This window comes from Mirounga leonina, unplaced genomic scaffold (assembly GCF_011800145.1).
Source record: "Mirounga leonina isolate KUSES-001 unplaced genomic scaffold, KU_Mleo_1.0 Mir_180, whole genome shotgun sequence".
In the NCBI taxonomy this organism is placed as follows: Eukaryota; Metazoa; Chordata; class Mammalia; order Carnivora; family Phocidae; genus Mirounga; species Mirounga leonina.
Genome location: NW_023270469.1, coordinates 6,273,449 through 6,290,321, shown reverse-complemented (window position 1 = coordinate 6,290,321; position 16,873 = coordinate 6,273,449). Strand labels below are relative to the sequence as shown.

The window sequence follows — 16,873 nt, the reverse complement described above, 5'->3', positions numbered from 1 at the left end:
ATTTAATTTTATACCTAGAAATAGGTATCACTTCTATATTAAAAATTATATATAGATGTGGGGCGCCTGGCTCAGTTGGTTAAGCGACTGCCTTCAGCTCAGGTCATGATCTTGGAGTCCCGGGATCGAGTCCCATATCGGGCTCCTTGCTCAGCAGGGGGTCTGCTTCTCCCTCTGACCCTCCCCCCTCTCATTCTCTCAAATAAATAAATAAAATCTTTAAAAGAAATTATATATAGATTTATATATGGGTATGCATATATATGCATGTATATTATATTGTATATGTTACATTTTATATTGTATATAATTATCATGAAATGGATGTAATAGAATGTTTGTGGCAGCACTATTTGTAAGAATCCCGAATTGGAAACAACCCAAATACCCATCACAGTATAATGGACAAATAATGTATGACATATTTATACAATGGAAAACTGCACTGACAGGAATGACCACACAGTACATGGATGAATCTCACAGCGTAATACGTGATTCCATTTACATAATGTCCAAATCCAGGCAAAACTGCTCTATTCTGTTAACTTGGGACAGTGGCTCCTGGGAAGGGGGCTGGGAGTGGGGGCTTCCAGGCTGGTTTGCCTTCTTGTTCTGCTGCTGGTTGAGTGGGCTATTTAGTTTGTGGAAACCCAGTCCTATGTGAACTTTTCTGTATGTATGTCAAAAAAATATATTAAATACCACTTAAAGCACATTTAAATAAAAAGGTGTTTGGGAACGCCCCTCCTTCCCAACAGAAGCCAATTCACAAGGGCCTGCTTCCCTGGTAGGGGTTGGACATGCCCGATCTGGCCTCCCCAGTATCTGAGCCCCCCTTCTTCTTGCATCACAGATATCGCAGGCACCAGTGAAGTGTGGAGCAAGCAGGAGAAGGACCTCTTGGACCACCTTACCTCTGACGTTCAGGAAGACTATGGCCAGGACTATATCCTCGAGCAGCGGAATTATCTTAAGTTGATCAACATGAAGGCCAGCACAGATATGTCCCCTGTGCTCCTGGACATCCGACATGCTGTGTCTGCTAAGAGCCCCTTTGCCTTTTATGCACCGGGCGCAATGGCTTATTCGTTGATCTGCTTTGTTTCCTTTAGTCCTACTGGCATATTTGATTATTTTAGCAAAAAATTGCATAACTTTGGAGGGGGCTTGCCCAGGGCGCTAATTAAACAGGCCTAACTGAAGAATAAGCCACATGGGCAAATACGTGGGAAATGTCTTGGAACGAAAGGGAAACTTGAACTTCCCATTAAAGTTGTGGTTTCCTACCTTGCATTCCCTGTGAATTCTGCTGATTGACTAGGTCTTAGTGGTGAAAAGGCTAGTGGGTAGAAATGATGTTAATCGAGTGCCTGCTCTGCACGGATACATTTCAGATATTCTCTCATCTAGTTCTCATCAGAGAACCAAGGTAGGTATCTCCACCCCTACTGAACAGGTAAGGGAATTAAGGATCAGAGAGGGTAGGTTGCTGGTTCATTGTCACACAGCTAGCAAAAGGCAGTTAGAATTGACTCCAGTGGAGTTGGACTCCACTGCCTGTCAGGAGAGGAGGAAGAGAAAGAGACGATGGGGAAAATGAGGTAGGGAAGGGAAAAGAGAGGAGGAACTGGCAAGGACCAGAGTCAAGTGGAGTTTTTCTCACCATGAATTGATAGCCTGCTGTACCTACTGTATACAAGGTATTGATTCCAGTGTGTAATCAGTGCTCCACGCACCTCCTCTCCCTTCCTCTCCCTGGAGGCCTGGAGATAAGAGGATGAGGTCTCCCATCTCAAGAAGGGCCCCAGAGCCCTTTTGGCAAACCCAGGGCATGTGAGTGGCTGGTTTGGTGTCCATAGTAACCATCACTGTCACCTCCATCTGAGCATCCCAGGATGGAAAAGCCAACATCTTTACCTGGAGAAGCCAGCCAAAGGGAGCAAGGTCAGATACCAAGAGAGGCGGGGTCAAGTTCACCTGGGGGAGGCAAAAAGGGAGGAGCTGGTGAACAGGGGGCATATAAAAGGAACTAGAAAAAAACAGCAGCTTGACATGAGGGAAGCAGAGGTCCAGACATTGCAAACATCTCTTTGTCCCATTTCCTTTCTAGAATGTGCAGGTTATTTTTCTATTTTCCAACCTCATGGAGATTTTAGGAGAATAGATAAACTGATGATGTTCCGCATTTTCCCCCAAAAGAAAAGAATAAATAATAAGGTGGTGAGATAGATAGTTATGATATTATTAATATGATAGAGTTTTAATGGCTAGTCATGCCAACTGACCCGTAGTTCTCCATCATTGCTTTACGACAGAACAGAAAGAAAAGAAAAAAAAAAAAAAATTCAAGCTTTAACCATTGATTTCCAGAATAGGTACTTTTTGGAGATGAGAGTTGTCAAGGCCAAAGCTTTCATTTGCATGCTTCAGATCTTGAGAGAGCAAAGGGTTTGTGTAACCAGAATTTGGAGGAGGACTGAGGATTATGTGTTTCACTATAAAGCAGTGGTCCTCAAAGTGATCCCTGGACCGCAGCATCACCAACACCTGAGCATCGATTAGAAATGCAGATTCTCAGGGGCCAACGCAATCATATTTTAGGTTCTTATGATGGCTCCTGTAAACAAATTATGAAAAACTTAGCAGTTTAAAAATATACACTTACTATTTTACAGTTCAGGAAGTCAGAATTCTGAAATGGCTCCTACAGGGAGCCAAAATCAAGTTGTCAGCAAAACTTCATTCCTTCCGGAGGCTCTAGGGGTGAATTCATTTGCTGCCTCTTCCAGCTTCCAGGTCTCCTGTATTCCTTTGCTCGTGGCTGCATCACTCCAACTTCTGCTCCTGTGGTCTCCTCTCCTCCGACTCTGCTTCCTTTTTATAAGGAGCCTTGTGATGGCACTGGGCCCACACATAATCCAGAATAATCTCCTTATCTTAAGATCTTTAATTTAATCGCATCTGCAAAGTCCCTTTTGCCACATGAGGTCACATACTCACATGTTCCTGGGGATTCATGTACTATGATCATTACTAGGGACCTTTATTCTACTGACAACATCCATTGAATCAGAAATTCTGGGGGTGGGTCCAGCAACCTGTGTTGTACCGAACCCTCCAGGTGATGCACACCCATGTCTGAGAACCCCTGCTCTAGGCCACAGAGTAAGCACGTTGGCCACAAAAGGAGGGGGAAAGCTCTTTGGGTTTAGTGGGAGGGAGGTGGAGACACCAGGCTGAGTAGTGCTGGGCAAATACACCAGCCTTTAGGAAACCAGTGTGGGACCTACTTTCTGTTCTGATGAAAACTCCATGAGGCATGGGGAGAAGGTGCTGGATACAGACCCAGAGGGGCTGAGAATCCCAGATCTGAGAAGTTCCTAACTGGAGAAGGGCTTCCACCCTGCCTTGGGGTTACCTGGGAGGGAATTATACCACAAGGTTGTCTATTTAGCCAGAGAAAGACTGAAAACCTCTTCCCACCACTCCCGTCTTGACTCCCTTGGGTCTGGGTGGATGTGGGGATGTCTGGAAAAGTCACTGAAGCTCCTGCAGACCATAGGGAATAGAGCTAAGAATGAAGTATCTGGATGCCCTTGGGGCAGGTGGGGGTGTGTTGCAGCAGAGCCCACTTGGTAAACAGCCTTGGGCTGGGGGCTGAAGTGAGGATGAGAAATCCAAGGGAGGCCAGTGAGTAAGAGACAACGTCACATCCTCGGTGCTGTGCAAATACACCAGCCTTTAGGAACCCAGAATCTGAGGGCAAGAGAAGGAGAAGGGGGGAGAATCTTGCATGCCACTGCACGTTCATTGGGAAGACCCTGTTTTAAAGCAGCAGAGATTGTAATCTGAAAGTATCGAAAAGCATTTAAACATGTTTCTTTTCTTTTTTTTTTTAAAGGTAGGCTCCATGCCCAACATGGGGCTTGAACTCACAACCCCAAGATCAAGAGTCATGGGCGCCTGGGTGGCTCAGTCGTTAAGCGTCTGCCTTCGGCTCAGGTCATGATCCCAGGGTCCTGGGATCGAGTCCCACATCGGGCTCCCTGCTCGGCGGGAAGCCTGCTTCTCCCTCTCCCACTCCCCCTGCTTGTGTTCCTGCTCTCGCTATCTCTCTCTCTGTCAAATAAATAAAATCTTAAAAAAAAAAAAAAAAGATCAAGAGTCATATGCTCTACCCACTGAGCCAGCCAGGTGCCCCCAAACATATTTCATTTTTAGCACAATACATATAGTTTCTCAGAAAACAAGAGTGACAAGTATTACATACAAAACACCTCCATGCCCTGACCATGTCTGCCCAGTATTGGTGTTCCTGGTTTACCATAAGAAACCAGTAAGAGTTAATGGCAGAGGGAAGCCCCCGATATGCCCACAGTTTGACCAGCATGATGAACAAACAGGTGATTCAACAATAGGACTCTTGGCAAAAAATATTTCATCCTCCCAGTCCTGCTCTTCTGCTCAAGGTCAGGATACAAGGCACATGTAATACCTGGTCACACAGCATCACACACAGATTGCATACAAAACCTCGCCCACTCCTCTTTATCTCTTCCTTTTCTATATTTTCCCAATGCTGGAAGCAGGAAAGTGGGCAATCCTTACAACACACCTGAGATAAGAGGGAGGAATTAGGAAAACATCCAGTGAAAATATGATTACTTTATTACATAAGGAGCTGATAAATGCCTACAAATAAACCTCACTGTATTATTTGAATGGAACATTAAATTTCATCAGTTTCATTATACTGGTGGTAAAGAACAAGTTTTGGAATGCTATTCTGGAAGGTGTAATTCTGAGGAAGAATAATTCCATGCAAACAGCTCTGTGGAGTGGTGGTACCTCCTGCCCAGTGAAAGTCCCCAGTCCAGGTCACACACAGTTGTCCACTCAGTGGGGGCTTAGAACACCTGCTCTGGAGTGGCTCAAAATAAAGTGTTTCTCTACCCATTTGTCTTGTAACCCAATATTTCCTTCCAGGATCTCAGGCGTGGGGATGACCGTGGCAGGACTGGATGGGTGTTTCTGAGTCTCTGTTCAATTCCCAGCTCAGAATTCCACATCAAGAAATAAGAATCAAAAGGAAGAGAGATTGGAAACTAATTTGAAGGCTGAAAATAGGGAGATCTCAATGTCTGTAGTCTAAATTTGCATACTCTTCTGCCTGCTCAGTATTCCATTTTGGGGGATTTTGTCATTCAAGAGACCCCACCTCCCCACCATAGGGAGGGGTCATGTGACCTAGGCTGGCCAATCAACTCATACCATTGGCTTCAGAGATTGGTTCAGGGGTGGGCTTCTGATCCAAGAAGAGCCAATCTTGGCTCCCAGGGGTGGAAGAATTGCTAAGGCAATGGGAGAAAAAGGGTATCCATGTTAACTGAAGCTTCTAGAGCCCACCAAGAGCCCACCAACAATGAAGCCAGGATAGAGGAAAATGGAGCAGAAGGATGAAGAAAAACCAAGGTCTGATAACACATTTTGAGCACCTTCATCTAGCTACACCTACAGATCCACCATTTAGGTTGATTTCCAAGTTGGGTGAGCCAATACATTTCCTTTAAACTATTTCAGGCTGGCTTTCTGTCTTTAGCAACAGAATTATTTCCTGACAAATACACGTTCTAGGGAAGAGTTCAGTGAAGAACAAGGAAAATAATGCTACAGTGTTCTAGGGGAGAAAGAAATTGATGAGACTAAAGAAAATAAGACAGGAGTTAAGAGTGAGTATTACCATTCAGTGGCCCTCTCTCATAGAAAAGCAATTTTTCTATTAAAATTTCTTTTGGGGTTTTATCCACACAGTCTGTGTACATGGTCCCTCTGGAATAAGGTGAAACAAAATCCTTGCTGAGCCTCATGGTGCAAACCAAATATTTCAGCTGATCACTGGCAGTCCTAAACTACTGGAATGATATTTGGCTAGAAAACAGTGTAAGGTACATTGTGTCTAGGGTGATAAGACATTCTGTCCTGGTTCATCATAAAACTTAATTACCATATTGCAAAATGTAGAGATGACTAAAGTGAGAATCCCAGCTTACCATGGGAAAAAGGAAGATTAATAAGCAAACTCAAGGCTAAATTATTTTACTTTTAGGATATTCCATTCATGGTCAGTGTATTCCAGTGACCTGGTAATCACCCCACAAATTTTTCCTATTTAGCTCTACTTTCTGTGCTTCCTCCTATTTTCATACTAGGTAATGATCCATTGATGGATATAATGTAACCTCTCTCTTTGGCATTGTCCCTTGTTCTCTCTCTTGACTATTCAAGATGAATTCCATAGAGAGTAGGTCCTAACTTAGAACATACTATCCTTTGGTTTGGGTATGATTTCTAGGTAAGTCTTACATATTTGCACAAAAAGATTTCATTGATAAACACAAAATTCACACTTACATCTTGAATACCCATGGTAAATAACAAAACAGGTTTGAAAAATCATAAGAGGTCTAGGCCAATACATGTCATTGCCATTGTAATGGTGGATTTTTTTTGTGGGGGAGGGAGGACACTGCCCAGCATCTACTTGCCTTCCTATGTGGAAGCCATTTCCCATGTGTGAGATCTTGGTGGAAAGCAATGCTTTTCCTCCAACTACAGAAGCCAGAAGATCTAAATCCTGCCTCTGCCCACATCTCAGCCTCTAGGATTTGGGTATAATGAACAAATGTTATGACCTTCTTGGGACATGGAATGTCAATTGAGGCATATGAAGAGTGATGGTGGCAGTCTCCCACAATGATAGTTGCATTTCCTGTTGCTTAGCCCTTTGGAGACATTTGGTCCTGTTAATCAATTTTTCAAGCCTGATCCTTCAACCTTCCCTTGATGATGTGAAATAACAAAATGACTAACTAACTAAGTAAATTTTGTTAAAAGACGGAACTCAGATTTTGTTGCTTGTAACCATAAGCATTCTAATTTACATCCTCCTCTGCGTCCTCCTCATTCCCACAGCATTTTTGAAGACCCACTCCCAATACACAGCTCCACATCTTCATGGGTCCTCAGGGTGAACGGCACCGAGAAAGATGCACCCCTTACAAAGAGGGATGGCATGTGTGTTTTCCCTGTACACCATGCCAGTGGCCCTCTCCTCCTCTCCTGCTCTGTCTAGGGCTCTCTCCCACCTGCACAACTGCAGCAGTGGGGACCCAGCCAGGTCCTGGATTCCCATCTCTTCTTTTTGGTTTCTACTGAGAAACCTCTTTATAACCCCCAGACAGAAGGCTTTGGGCTGTGATGTAAGGGGCAGGTTGGGAGAGATGAAAGGAAGAGGATTTTGGAGGGAGACCTTTTCCAGGGAGGCTTATACAAAGAGCTGATGGCTCTACTGATCTGTCTTTGATTTAAGGTCAAAGGACCGCTCTCTCCTCCCCCTGCACAGTGATTTGTTTTTGCTTCATGTTTGGAATACCAGTTAATATTGCTTCAAATATGTCACATTCTTGGTGTCTGAGTGCCAGGTGGTATGCTGTGGGCATTTTGGAGTTGCACAGGGTTATGGGTTGTATGTGTCCCCTCAAAATTCCGATGTTGAAATCCTAACCCTCAATGTGATAGTATTAGGTAGAGCTTTGGGAGGTAAGCAGGTCATCAGGGTGGAGCCCTTGTGGTGGGATTTGTGTCGTTTACAGGGAGGGGAAGGAGAGAGCTTGCTTTTCTCTCTCACCATGCGAGGATACGAGAAGATAACCATCTGCAAGCCAGATCCAGTCACTGGATCTCTCAGCACCTTAGTCTTGTCCTTCTCAGCCTCCAGAACTATGAGAAATAAATGTTTGTCATTTAAGTCACTCCGTCTGTGGTGTTCATTATAGTGGCCTGAACTGGCTAAAACACACTGGCCTGGGTTCAAATCTTTTTTTTTTTTTAATTTTTTAAAAGATTTTATTTATTTATTTGACAGAGAAAGAGACAGAGAGAGCACAAGCAGGGGAGGGGCAGAGGGAGAAGCGGACTCCCGGCTGAGCAGGGATCCTGATGGGGGGCATGAGATCATGACCTGAGCTGAATGAAGGCAGCAGCTTAACCAGCTGAGCCACCCAGGCGCCCCTTGGGTTCAAATCTTGAGTCTGCTGTTCAATAGCTGGATGACCTTAAGCAAACTGTTTAACTTCTTGGTGTCTTAGGGTTATTTTTTTTTTTTTCTTTTTACTCCAAACATAGGGGCAGTGGTAATGTTAATCTCATGCAGTTGTTGTGATGATTAAATAGGATAATTAAGCAAAAGATTTAGCCAGTGCCTGGCATTTAACACAGGCCCCACAAATGGAGTAATAGTAGTTGTTTAGTTCCCCTTTCCCTGGGAGTGCATTTACCATGGACACACATCACCTTGGTGTTTCCTCTCTAGGTAGAGGTCAGGTGATGGGAAGGCCAGTATCACTCTGTGTTTTTGCTGCCAGGACTTTAGGAACATTCTGATCCAAATGGGGACTTTCAATGCCAATCAGCTAATGCTCTTCCCACAAGAGCACAAGGGAATCTTTCATGGACAAACAATGGTTTATACCTTCTACTTTTCCTGATAAGAATCCCTACTCCTTCTCCTTTTTTAAGCTAACAATCATTTATGACTTGCTATGTGCCAGGAACCTTTTTTTTTTAAATTTATTTATTGAGAGAGATAATGATAGAGAGAGAGCATGAGAGCGGGGAGAGTCAGAGGGAGAAGCAGACTCCCCGATGAGCAGGGAGCCCGATGCGGGACTCGATCCCGGGACTCCAGGATCATGACCTGAGCCGAAGGCAGTCGCCTAAAACAACTGAGCCACCCAGGTGCCCGTTAACCTCTTCTTTTTAACTTGACTATATTCTATTTCAATCCTTTGATGATTACTCAAAATTTTATCATGTATACTTAATGTTGTATTTTTAAAAATAATATTCACATAAATTTGTATTTCTAGTCTTTTCTTGAGTAAGATGAGGATCTTAATATAATTTAACTTCCCTGAAAATGTTGCCTTCCCATTTTTCATGTTTTTTTTTTTTCTGGTATTATTTTACAAACCAGATAGACTATTTACAATCAATACACATTTAAATCATCTAAATAATTACACAATTTATAATCAGTGCATATTTAGATTTTCCAACCAATTTTTGCTGATTCCTGTCCTAATTCTTCTTGCATGACACAACTTTATTTTTCTAAATTCATTCTTTAATACTTCTTTCAGGGAGGGTTTGTGAAAAATAATAGCTCTTGATTTCTGGGTATGTGAAAAAAATTTTCAATCCAGAATTCTATACCTAAATAACCTACCATCAAGACTGATTCTGTTTCGGGGGTGTCTGGGTGGCTCAGTCGTTAAGCGTCTGCCTTCGGCTCAGGTCATGATCCCAGGGTCCTGGGATCGAGCCCCACATCAGGCTCCCTGATCCTCGGGAAGCCTGCTTCTCCCTCCCCCACTCCCCCCACTTGTGTTCTCTCTCTCGTTGTGTCTCTCTGTAAAAAAAAAAAAAAAAAAAAAAAGACTGATTCTGTTTCTAAGCCTGAGTTCAAGGTCTACTTCCTAAAGGATTCATCTTGTCCAGATCCTCATATGAACTACAGTTTTTGCTTTTTATTTTTTAGAAGATTTTATTAAAGAAAAGTTTTAGGTCACAGCAAAATTGGAGAGAAGGCACAGAGATTTCATGTATGTCCCCTTTTTCCACACTTGCGTAGTGTCCCCCTCTATCAACATCCTCCACCAGAGGGGAACATCTGTTACAAGTGATGAGCCTGCATTGACACATCATTTTTTTTTTTTTTTAAGATTTGATTTATTTATTTAAGAGAACAAGCGAGCATGTGCGTTAGTTGGGGGAGGAGCAGAGGAGGGAGAGAGAGAGAGAATCCTCAAGCAGACCCTGTGCTGAGTGTGGAGTCTGATATGGGGCTTGACATGACCTGAGCTGCAATCAAGAGTCCAACGCTCAACCAACTGAGCCACCCAGGTGCCCCTGCTTTGACACATCATAATCACCTAAAGTCCACAGTTTACCTCAGGGTTCACTCTTGGTGTTGTATATTCTGTGGGCTTGGAAAATGTATCATGACATGCATCTATCACTGTCACTGCCCTAAAAATCCCCTAAGGCCATCAATTCATCCCTTTTCCCCTCTCTCCCCAAACCCTGGAAACCACTGATTTTTGTATTTTTAAGATTTATTTTTAAGTAATCTCTACACCCAATGTGGGGCTTGAACTCACAAGCCTGAAACCAAGAGTCTCATGTTCTACCAACTGAGCCAGTTGCCTCAACCATTGATCTTTTTACTGTCTCCAAAGTTGTGTCTTTTCTATAATGTAATATAAGAGGAATACAGTATGTAATCTTTTCAGATTGGCTTCTTTCACTTAGAAATACGCATTGAAGCTTCACTGTAAATTTTCATGCCTTCATAGCTCATTTCTTGTTAGTGTTGAATAGCATTCCATTGTCTGGTTATATCACAGTTTATTTATCCATTCAGCTACTGAGGGACATTTTGGTTGGTTGGTTGCTTCCAAATTTTGGTAATTATGAATAAAGCTGCCATAAACATCTGCATGGAGGTTTTTATGTGGACATAAGTTTTCAGCTCCTTTGGGTAAATACCAAGGAGTGTGATTGCTGGATCATATGGTAAGGGTATGTTTAATCTTCAAAAAATTTTTTTCGGGGCGCCTGGGTGGCTCAGTCGGTTGAGCATCTGCCTTTGGCTCATCTGCCCAAGCTCCTGGGATTGAGCCCTGCATCGGGCTCCCTGCTCGGCTGGGAGCCTGCTTCTCCCACTCCTCCCTGCTTGTGCTCTCTCTCACTATCTCTGTCACTATCTCTGTCTCTCTCAAAAAATTAAAAAAAAAATTTTTTTTTTCAGTGAGTATACTGACACACAATGTTACATCAGTCTCAGGTGTACAAAATACTGATTCAACATCTCTATATGTTATGCTGTGCTCACAAGTGTAGCTACCATCTGTCACCATACGAAGCTATTACAATACAGAGTAAGTTTAATTTTGTAAGAAGGTGCAAAACTTTTCCAAGGTGGCTGTACCATTTTGCACTTGGGCCACACAGTTTTGATTTCTGCTTATTACTGAGGCTAAGTTCCCCTGGTGGCCACTGGAATATTTCACTTCTTGTTTCTAGGTTTGATCTATGGTTTTAAACTTGCAGTGTAGCCGGTTTAGACTTGGGAACAAGCACTACCCAGGCAGAGCAAACAGCATGTGCATAAACCCTACTAGTGGTGCAAGGAGAGGAACTCATGAGGTGAGATCCAAAGACAGGTCCAAATTACACAGGGCTGGTGCTTATTCTCAGTGTAATGGGAAGCCACAGAAACATTTTCAATTCAAACATGATCAATTCCCAGAATTAAAAATTAATTTGGCATTTATTTCTGGCTTTCTCCTTCACTTTACTTATCCAGCTTCTCAGAGCCCTTGATTTTACTTTCATATACATATGTCTGCTTCCACAGCCTCCAAGCATTTACATTCTGAGAATGCCTTCCACAATATAAATAAAAGTTTCCAGCATTAGTCTGCAAAAAAGGAAGAAATCACGCCAAAGCACTGGCCTTTCCCTGGATTATAAATTGCATGACTCATAGGAAGCAAAAAAATGTAATTTGCATTAGATTTGACCAAGTTTTGTTAAATTAAAGTTTATCAAGCAATTATTCCACAAATGTATTGCAAGAAAAAGAGGGAGATGCAGTAGGGAACATACAGATTAAAAGAAACTTAAAGAGGGGTGCCTGGATGATTCAGTTGGTTTAAGCATCTGCCTTTGGCTCAGGTCATGATCCCAGGGTCTTAGGATCAAGTTCTGCATTGGGCTCCCTGCTCAGTGGGGATTCTGCTTCTCCCTTTGCCCCTCAGCCTGCTCTCATACTCTCTCTCAAATAAATAAATAAAATCTAAAAAATAAAAAATAAAAGAAACTTAAAGAAGTATCAACCAATCACAACATATAGACATATCTATCAGCTATCTACCAATCATCCATCTGCCTGCCTGCCTGTCTGTGTATCTATACTTACATTTAACACTTATTTACATGCCTGGTTTAGAGATACTGTCTTAATTTGAGGTCCCCAGAAGCAGATCCTTGGATGAGGATTCAGGTGAAGCAGTTTATTTTGGAGGTGCAGGAAACCCTTGTAGGGGAGTGAGGAGAAAGGAAAACAGCCAATTAGCCGCCTGGTCAAACAAGTCAGCACTGAGGGTAACTGGAGCTCAATTGCTGGGAAAATGCTCCAAAATGGTGTTAAACACATACCTCCAGATGGTCCCTCCTGAGTGGTGATGGGGTGTTTTGATACCAACTCTGATCAGTGATCGGTTGGGGCTGCTCCCAGAAGAAGCAGTCTCTGGCACTTCCAGTGTGCTGTGCCCAGGCAGAACCCGGGAGAACATTTTCCCACAACTTTGGGGAAGTTCTACAGAGAGGGGCATCCAGTTGGCTGGGGCACCATGAAGTGGGGATGTAAGGGAAACGGGCAAGTCACCAAGAGTATCTGCTCGAGCGTGCACCTTACACCATCCAGACCTGCTTGTGTCCCACATTAGTTCTCTCCGCCCAGTCAGTGCTTCTTCAAGGTGGTGGCCAGTCACAGTGTAAAAAATAAAAATTCGGAGGATGAGTGAGACAAATTACAGTCCTTGCTGCATTATTTCCCTCTTCCACCACTCCTACTAGAGTCCTCTCACTTGTCAGTGCTTCTGGTGGTCTAGGTTGCTTTTCCAGTGGTAACCCAGAGCTTCATCTCTGAAAATTGCAAACCTTTGGTTACCATGCCCTTGTGAGGTAATAGTGCATGCAATTTCCATTTACTGTTTTCCCTGGGCATGGAGACACCAAGAGGAGTCCCAGTGAGTTCCTGGGGTACCATACATACTCCTGTCTGTCCCCATTCTGCAGCAGCAACCTTAGAATCTTGTGGGATAGTCCATGAGAATTACTCCTGCTGGTAGAGTGACTCTTCCCTTTGCCTGCTGGCCTTGAGCTGTACTTACTCTCCTCGTGAGGACGTGAGATGGCATGTCTACACGATGCGATGGAGTGAGGAGAGGCACTTGTGGCGTAGCGTTGGGCTCCTACTGACCTCTGACCATACATCAGAAGGAAGATCATCTGCTTCTGGACTGCCACTGACTACAGGTAACTGGAAGGGGGTGGAGTTCCTGCTATCACCTCTGCGATGACTAAAAAGGATCTGTCTTAGCGGTTGACAGAGTGTCGAAACAAAAGACCTGTACGGTGAAGATGTGGTGGTCCCAAACTTTTAAAGGAGTTACTTTTAGAATCTTCATCTTGAAGCTAATCTCTTCCTGGGTCCCTTCTCGAGGAAGCTCAGTAAAGAAAGAGCTTTCCATTTTTCCTCCTCCCTTCCTCTCTTAAGAATGAAAGTATTTATCCTTCATCAAGGAAATGAAGAGTGAGTTTATATTAGCATTTTTATACTCAGAGTTGATTTAATATGAATTGGAGTTTTTGGAATAAGATGATACTAATTATTATTTATTTATTTATTTATTATTTTTAGGTAATCACCACACCCAACACAGTGCTTGAATGCACAACCCCGAGATCAAGAGTTGCATGCTCTATTGGCTGAGTCAGCCAGGCGCCCCTGATTCTAACACTTTTAAGTATTAAAGCCAATAAGCTTCTGGTGTGCATAATTCATATTCACAAGAAAGCTTTTCGTAGCTTCCTAATTATTACTTCTTCCCACCTTTGAAATCATTCATACCTATTTAGTGACCTTGTTTTTAGTGATCTCTTCATCTATAAGCAAGCTCAGGGAGACTTCAGGCATTTCTTAGTTTTGCTCTTCTGCTCTCAGGTATAAAGCTTGGAAATACTTAATTTCTCATTTGAAAATTGCTGTCAATTCATCAGTGCTGGAGCATGTTTTGAAGCCCTTTGCCATCACCCAACTGTGTCTGCCTCAACATGAGGATAAGTGTTCTAGCCTTTCTTTTTCCACTGAGGCTCCTGACCCAGTGGGACCTGCTCGATCCCTGCTGGAGGCTTTCAGGTGCTCCCGCCCCTTTTGGTAGAGACAATAGTAGCAACTTCAGAACTGTTCACTTGACCATTTGGACTGTCATTTCTAAAAATCCAGATGTCAACTTTCCAGAATCAAGGGGATCCAGGCCATAATCTGTTGAGCAATTCTCCTGAAGGCAGCTATGTTACCACAGTCCTGAGTAGGTATGGGCCAGCCAGCAACCTAACATTCTGGCATTATTTTCTTCCCTTGAATTTTCTCTCCAGCAATACCTACATTGTAATTTATCCCATTTGACGGATTTCTCCTGGCTAATTCAGAGAAACTTTTTTTCTTCCTTTCAAATCTTGTCATCTAATTTACAAGGGCGGGGGTGGGGGGGGCAGGGTGGGGAATCACAGGTATTCCAAAAAAGCTTCTCAAACTCACTAGCAGCCAGAGAAATGGAAATAAACGCTGAGATGCCGCATTTGTGCACCTAAGAGTGGAGAACGTTTTGAAGTTGGTATTTCAGTTATTCATTGCTACAAGACAAACTACCCCCAAACGTAGTGACCGCGCCCTTAAGGTTCTTGGAATCCCTCTTATAACAGAGGGTCTAGGAGACACACCCTCCTGATACCTTCTGACATCTCAAAATCAGAAAATGGTTTTACAGCTGCATCTTGACTTTGAGGGCTTACTTCAAAATTTATCCTGAGGGGCGCCTGGGTGGCTCAGGCGTTAAGCGTCTGCCTTCGGCTCAGGTCATGATTTCAGGGTCATGCTCTGGGGGAAGCCCGCTTCTCCCTCTCCCACTCCTGCTGCTTCTGTTCCCTCTCTCGCTGTGTCTGTCTGTCAAATAAATAATCTTTAAAAAAAAAAATTATCCCAAGACCAAATTTTACTGACAACACTCCAGCTTTCATCTCTTCAGTTCCTTATTTTCAGAACCTTTTGCTTGCTAGGGAAGACCAGCCTGGCTCTCAACATTTCCCTAAACTGTGCTACGTAACCAAATGGTTCCTTCTCTTATCTCTGTCTTGTAATTTACCAGAGGCAGCCAGAAGTAGCCATTTGTCCCTTTTAAGGTGCTGCCTGACAATTTCCCCAGCCAGATCTTACCAGATGTGGCGGGTCCTGGAGTTCATTTCTGGGAAGAACCAGCCTTGGATGCTTTGCATCTTACATTTGACAGAAGTGAGTACAATTTGGTACCTGGATTAAATAAGAAGGGAGCAAGTGGTTCATCACAAACTGAGGGTTTTATATTTAAGATCTCCTGGGTAAAATAGTGTATTCTACTTCATTACTCTTGAGGCTTGAAGATTTTGAGTTTGTGAATATATGCCCGCAGATAGAATTATATTGCAAAATCTTTGAGGAGTCCAATATGTGTTAGGTGGATTCTCAGAAGAGTCACTCAAAATGCTTATGTGAGGTTGGGTAAACAGGAGAAAATTTTCATTTGATTCACTGTTATCTATGAAACACCTATTTTTTATAAATCCCTGCATGAAGAATGTGGGGTTGGAACCAGACAAAGAGTGAGGCATAGTCCCTGCTTTCAAATTAGGTAATATTTTACAGAATGATCTAAATGAGTATGTGATTATATATGGTTATACTTCAAGTGAGCACTAACTAAATAATTGCTTTTTCAATTTTTTCTTGCTATCATATATTCACATTACATTCTTAATATTGGATCACTAATATTGAGAATACCCTATTTACAAAATCAATCTTTTGTGTTGAAAATTGATGGTTAATGTGAATTTAACTCATATCATCTATAAAAAGCAAGATTATAAAAAAGGATATAACTTAAAATGTCATAGTACAATAATACTATGTATAGGTAGTACAGTAGGATTCTGAAAGATTGTTTAGAAAAAAGTATGGTCTTATTTTGGGGCCAGGCTATTTTCTGCCTGTTTCCCAGTTCTATTCTTTTGCTTTCCCCTTCAGGGTGACATCAGAGAGAGAGCACGGGCTTTGTCAGATCTGCATTCAAATCCTAAATCTAGCACTTAAAAGCTGTGTGGCACTGAGTGAGTTACTGAAGGTCTGTGTAGCCCATTTTCTTCATGGGTAAAGCAGAGATGATAGTTTACAAGCCCTGCCCACAATGCAGTGCCTGGCCAAGTGTACGAACTCAGTGTTTGTTAAACAAATGAATGTCAGAACTGTTGCTGGCACATGGCTAACATTTAACGGCAAATCCCCTCCGCAGGGCTGTCACAGTGGTTATTCACTCAGAGAACATTCACCAGATCTGCTTTCACCTTGCTTTATTTTCTTCCGGGTAACATCTTGGTCCAACCATTGTCAGCTCCCTTCTAGATTAAGTGCCTGAAAGGATCTCCAATGGTCAGGTATGGGTTTGTGCTTCATGCTCTTGATGGAGTTCAGGTTATCTGATACCACTGAATCCAGAATCTGAATACCCTGAAATCCAGGTCTGTGGGTTGAACTGCCGCCTTGTTCCTATGTTATTCTCCATTTCTGACTTGTGGGCATCCCCATGAGGTTAAATGAGAATCAGAGGCAGGAGCAGAGAGGTGTCAGATTTGAGGACAGAATCCATTCGACACAGATATTATACGTGATGAAGTGACTGACCATTGGGGACAATGATTAAAGCAGAGGTCAGACAGGGGGATATGGGTGTGAGAGCCTGCTGTGAGTGGGAGAGAAGTCACAGTAAGTCAGTCTGCCAATATTTGTCAGATTATCCTCTTTATTACCTGAATTAAATTGTTTGATCCTGCTGCAATTTTGCAACAATACAGGGTTACCCCTGCTACTCCTGGGCAGGGAGAGTTTTTTCCCATTCATACAATGCTGACGGAAGAGATACTAGCAGGA

At 42.9% G+C, this 16,873-nt stretch overlaps 1 protein-coding gene across 1 annotated transcript in view; it reads left to right on the top strand.

The window, feature by feature from the left end:
- The window catches only part of HSD17B2 (hydroxysteroid 17-beta dehydrogenase 2), a 77,082-nt gene extending 75,456 nt beyond the window's left edge, over positions 1 to 1,626 (top strand). The window contains exon 5 of the mRNA XM_035024716.1: positions 857 to 1,626. Within this exon, the coding sequence (XP_034880607.1) occupies positions 857 to 1,200 (344 nt within the window). The 3' untranslated portion in view covers positions 1,201 to 1,626. The remainder of the gene's footprint in view (positions 1 to 856) is intronic.
- The last annotated feature ends 15,247 nt before the right edge of the window (positions 1,627 to 16,873 follow it).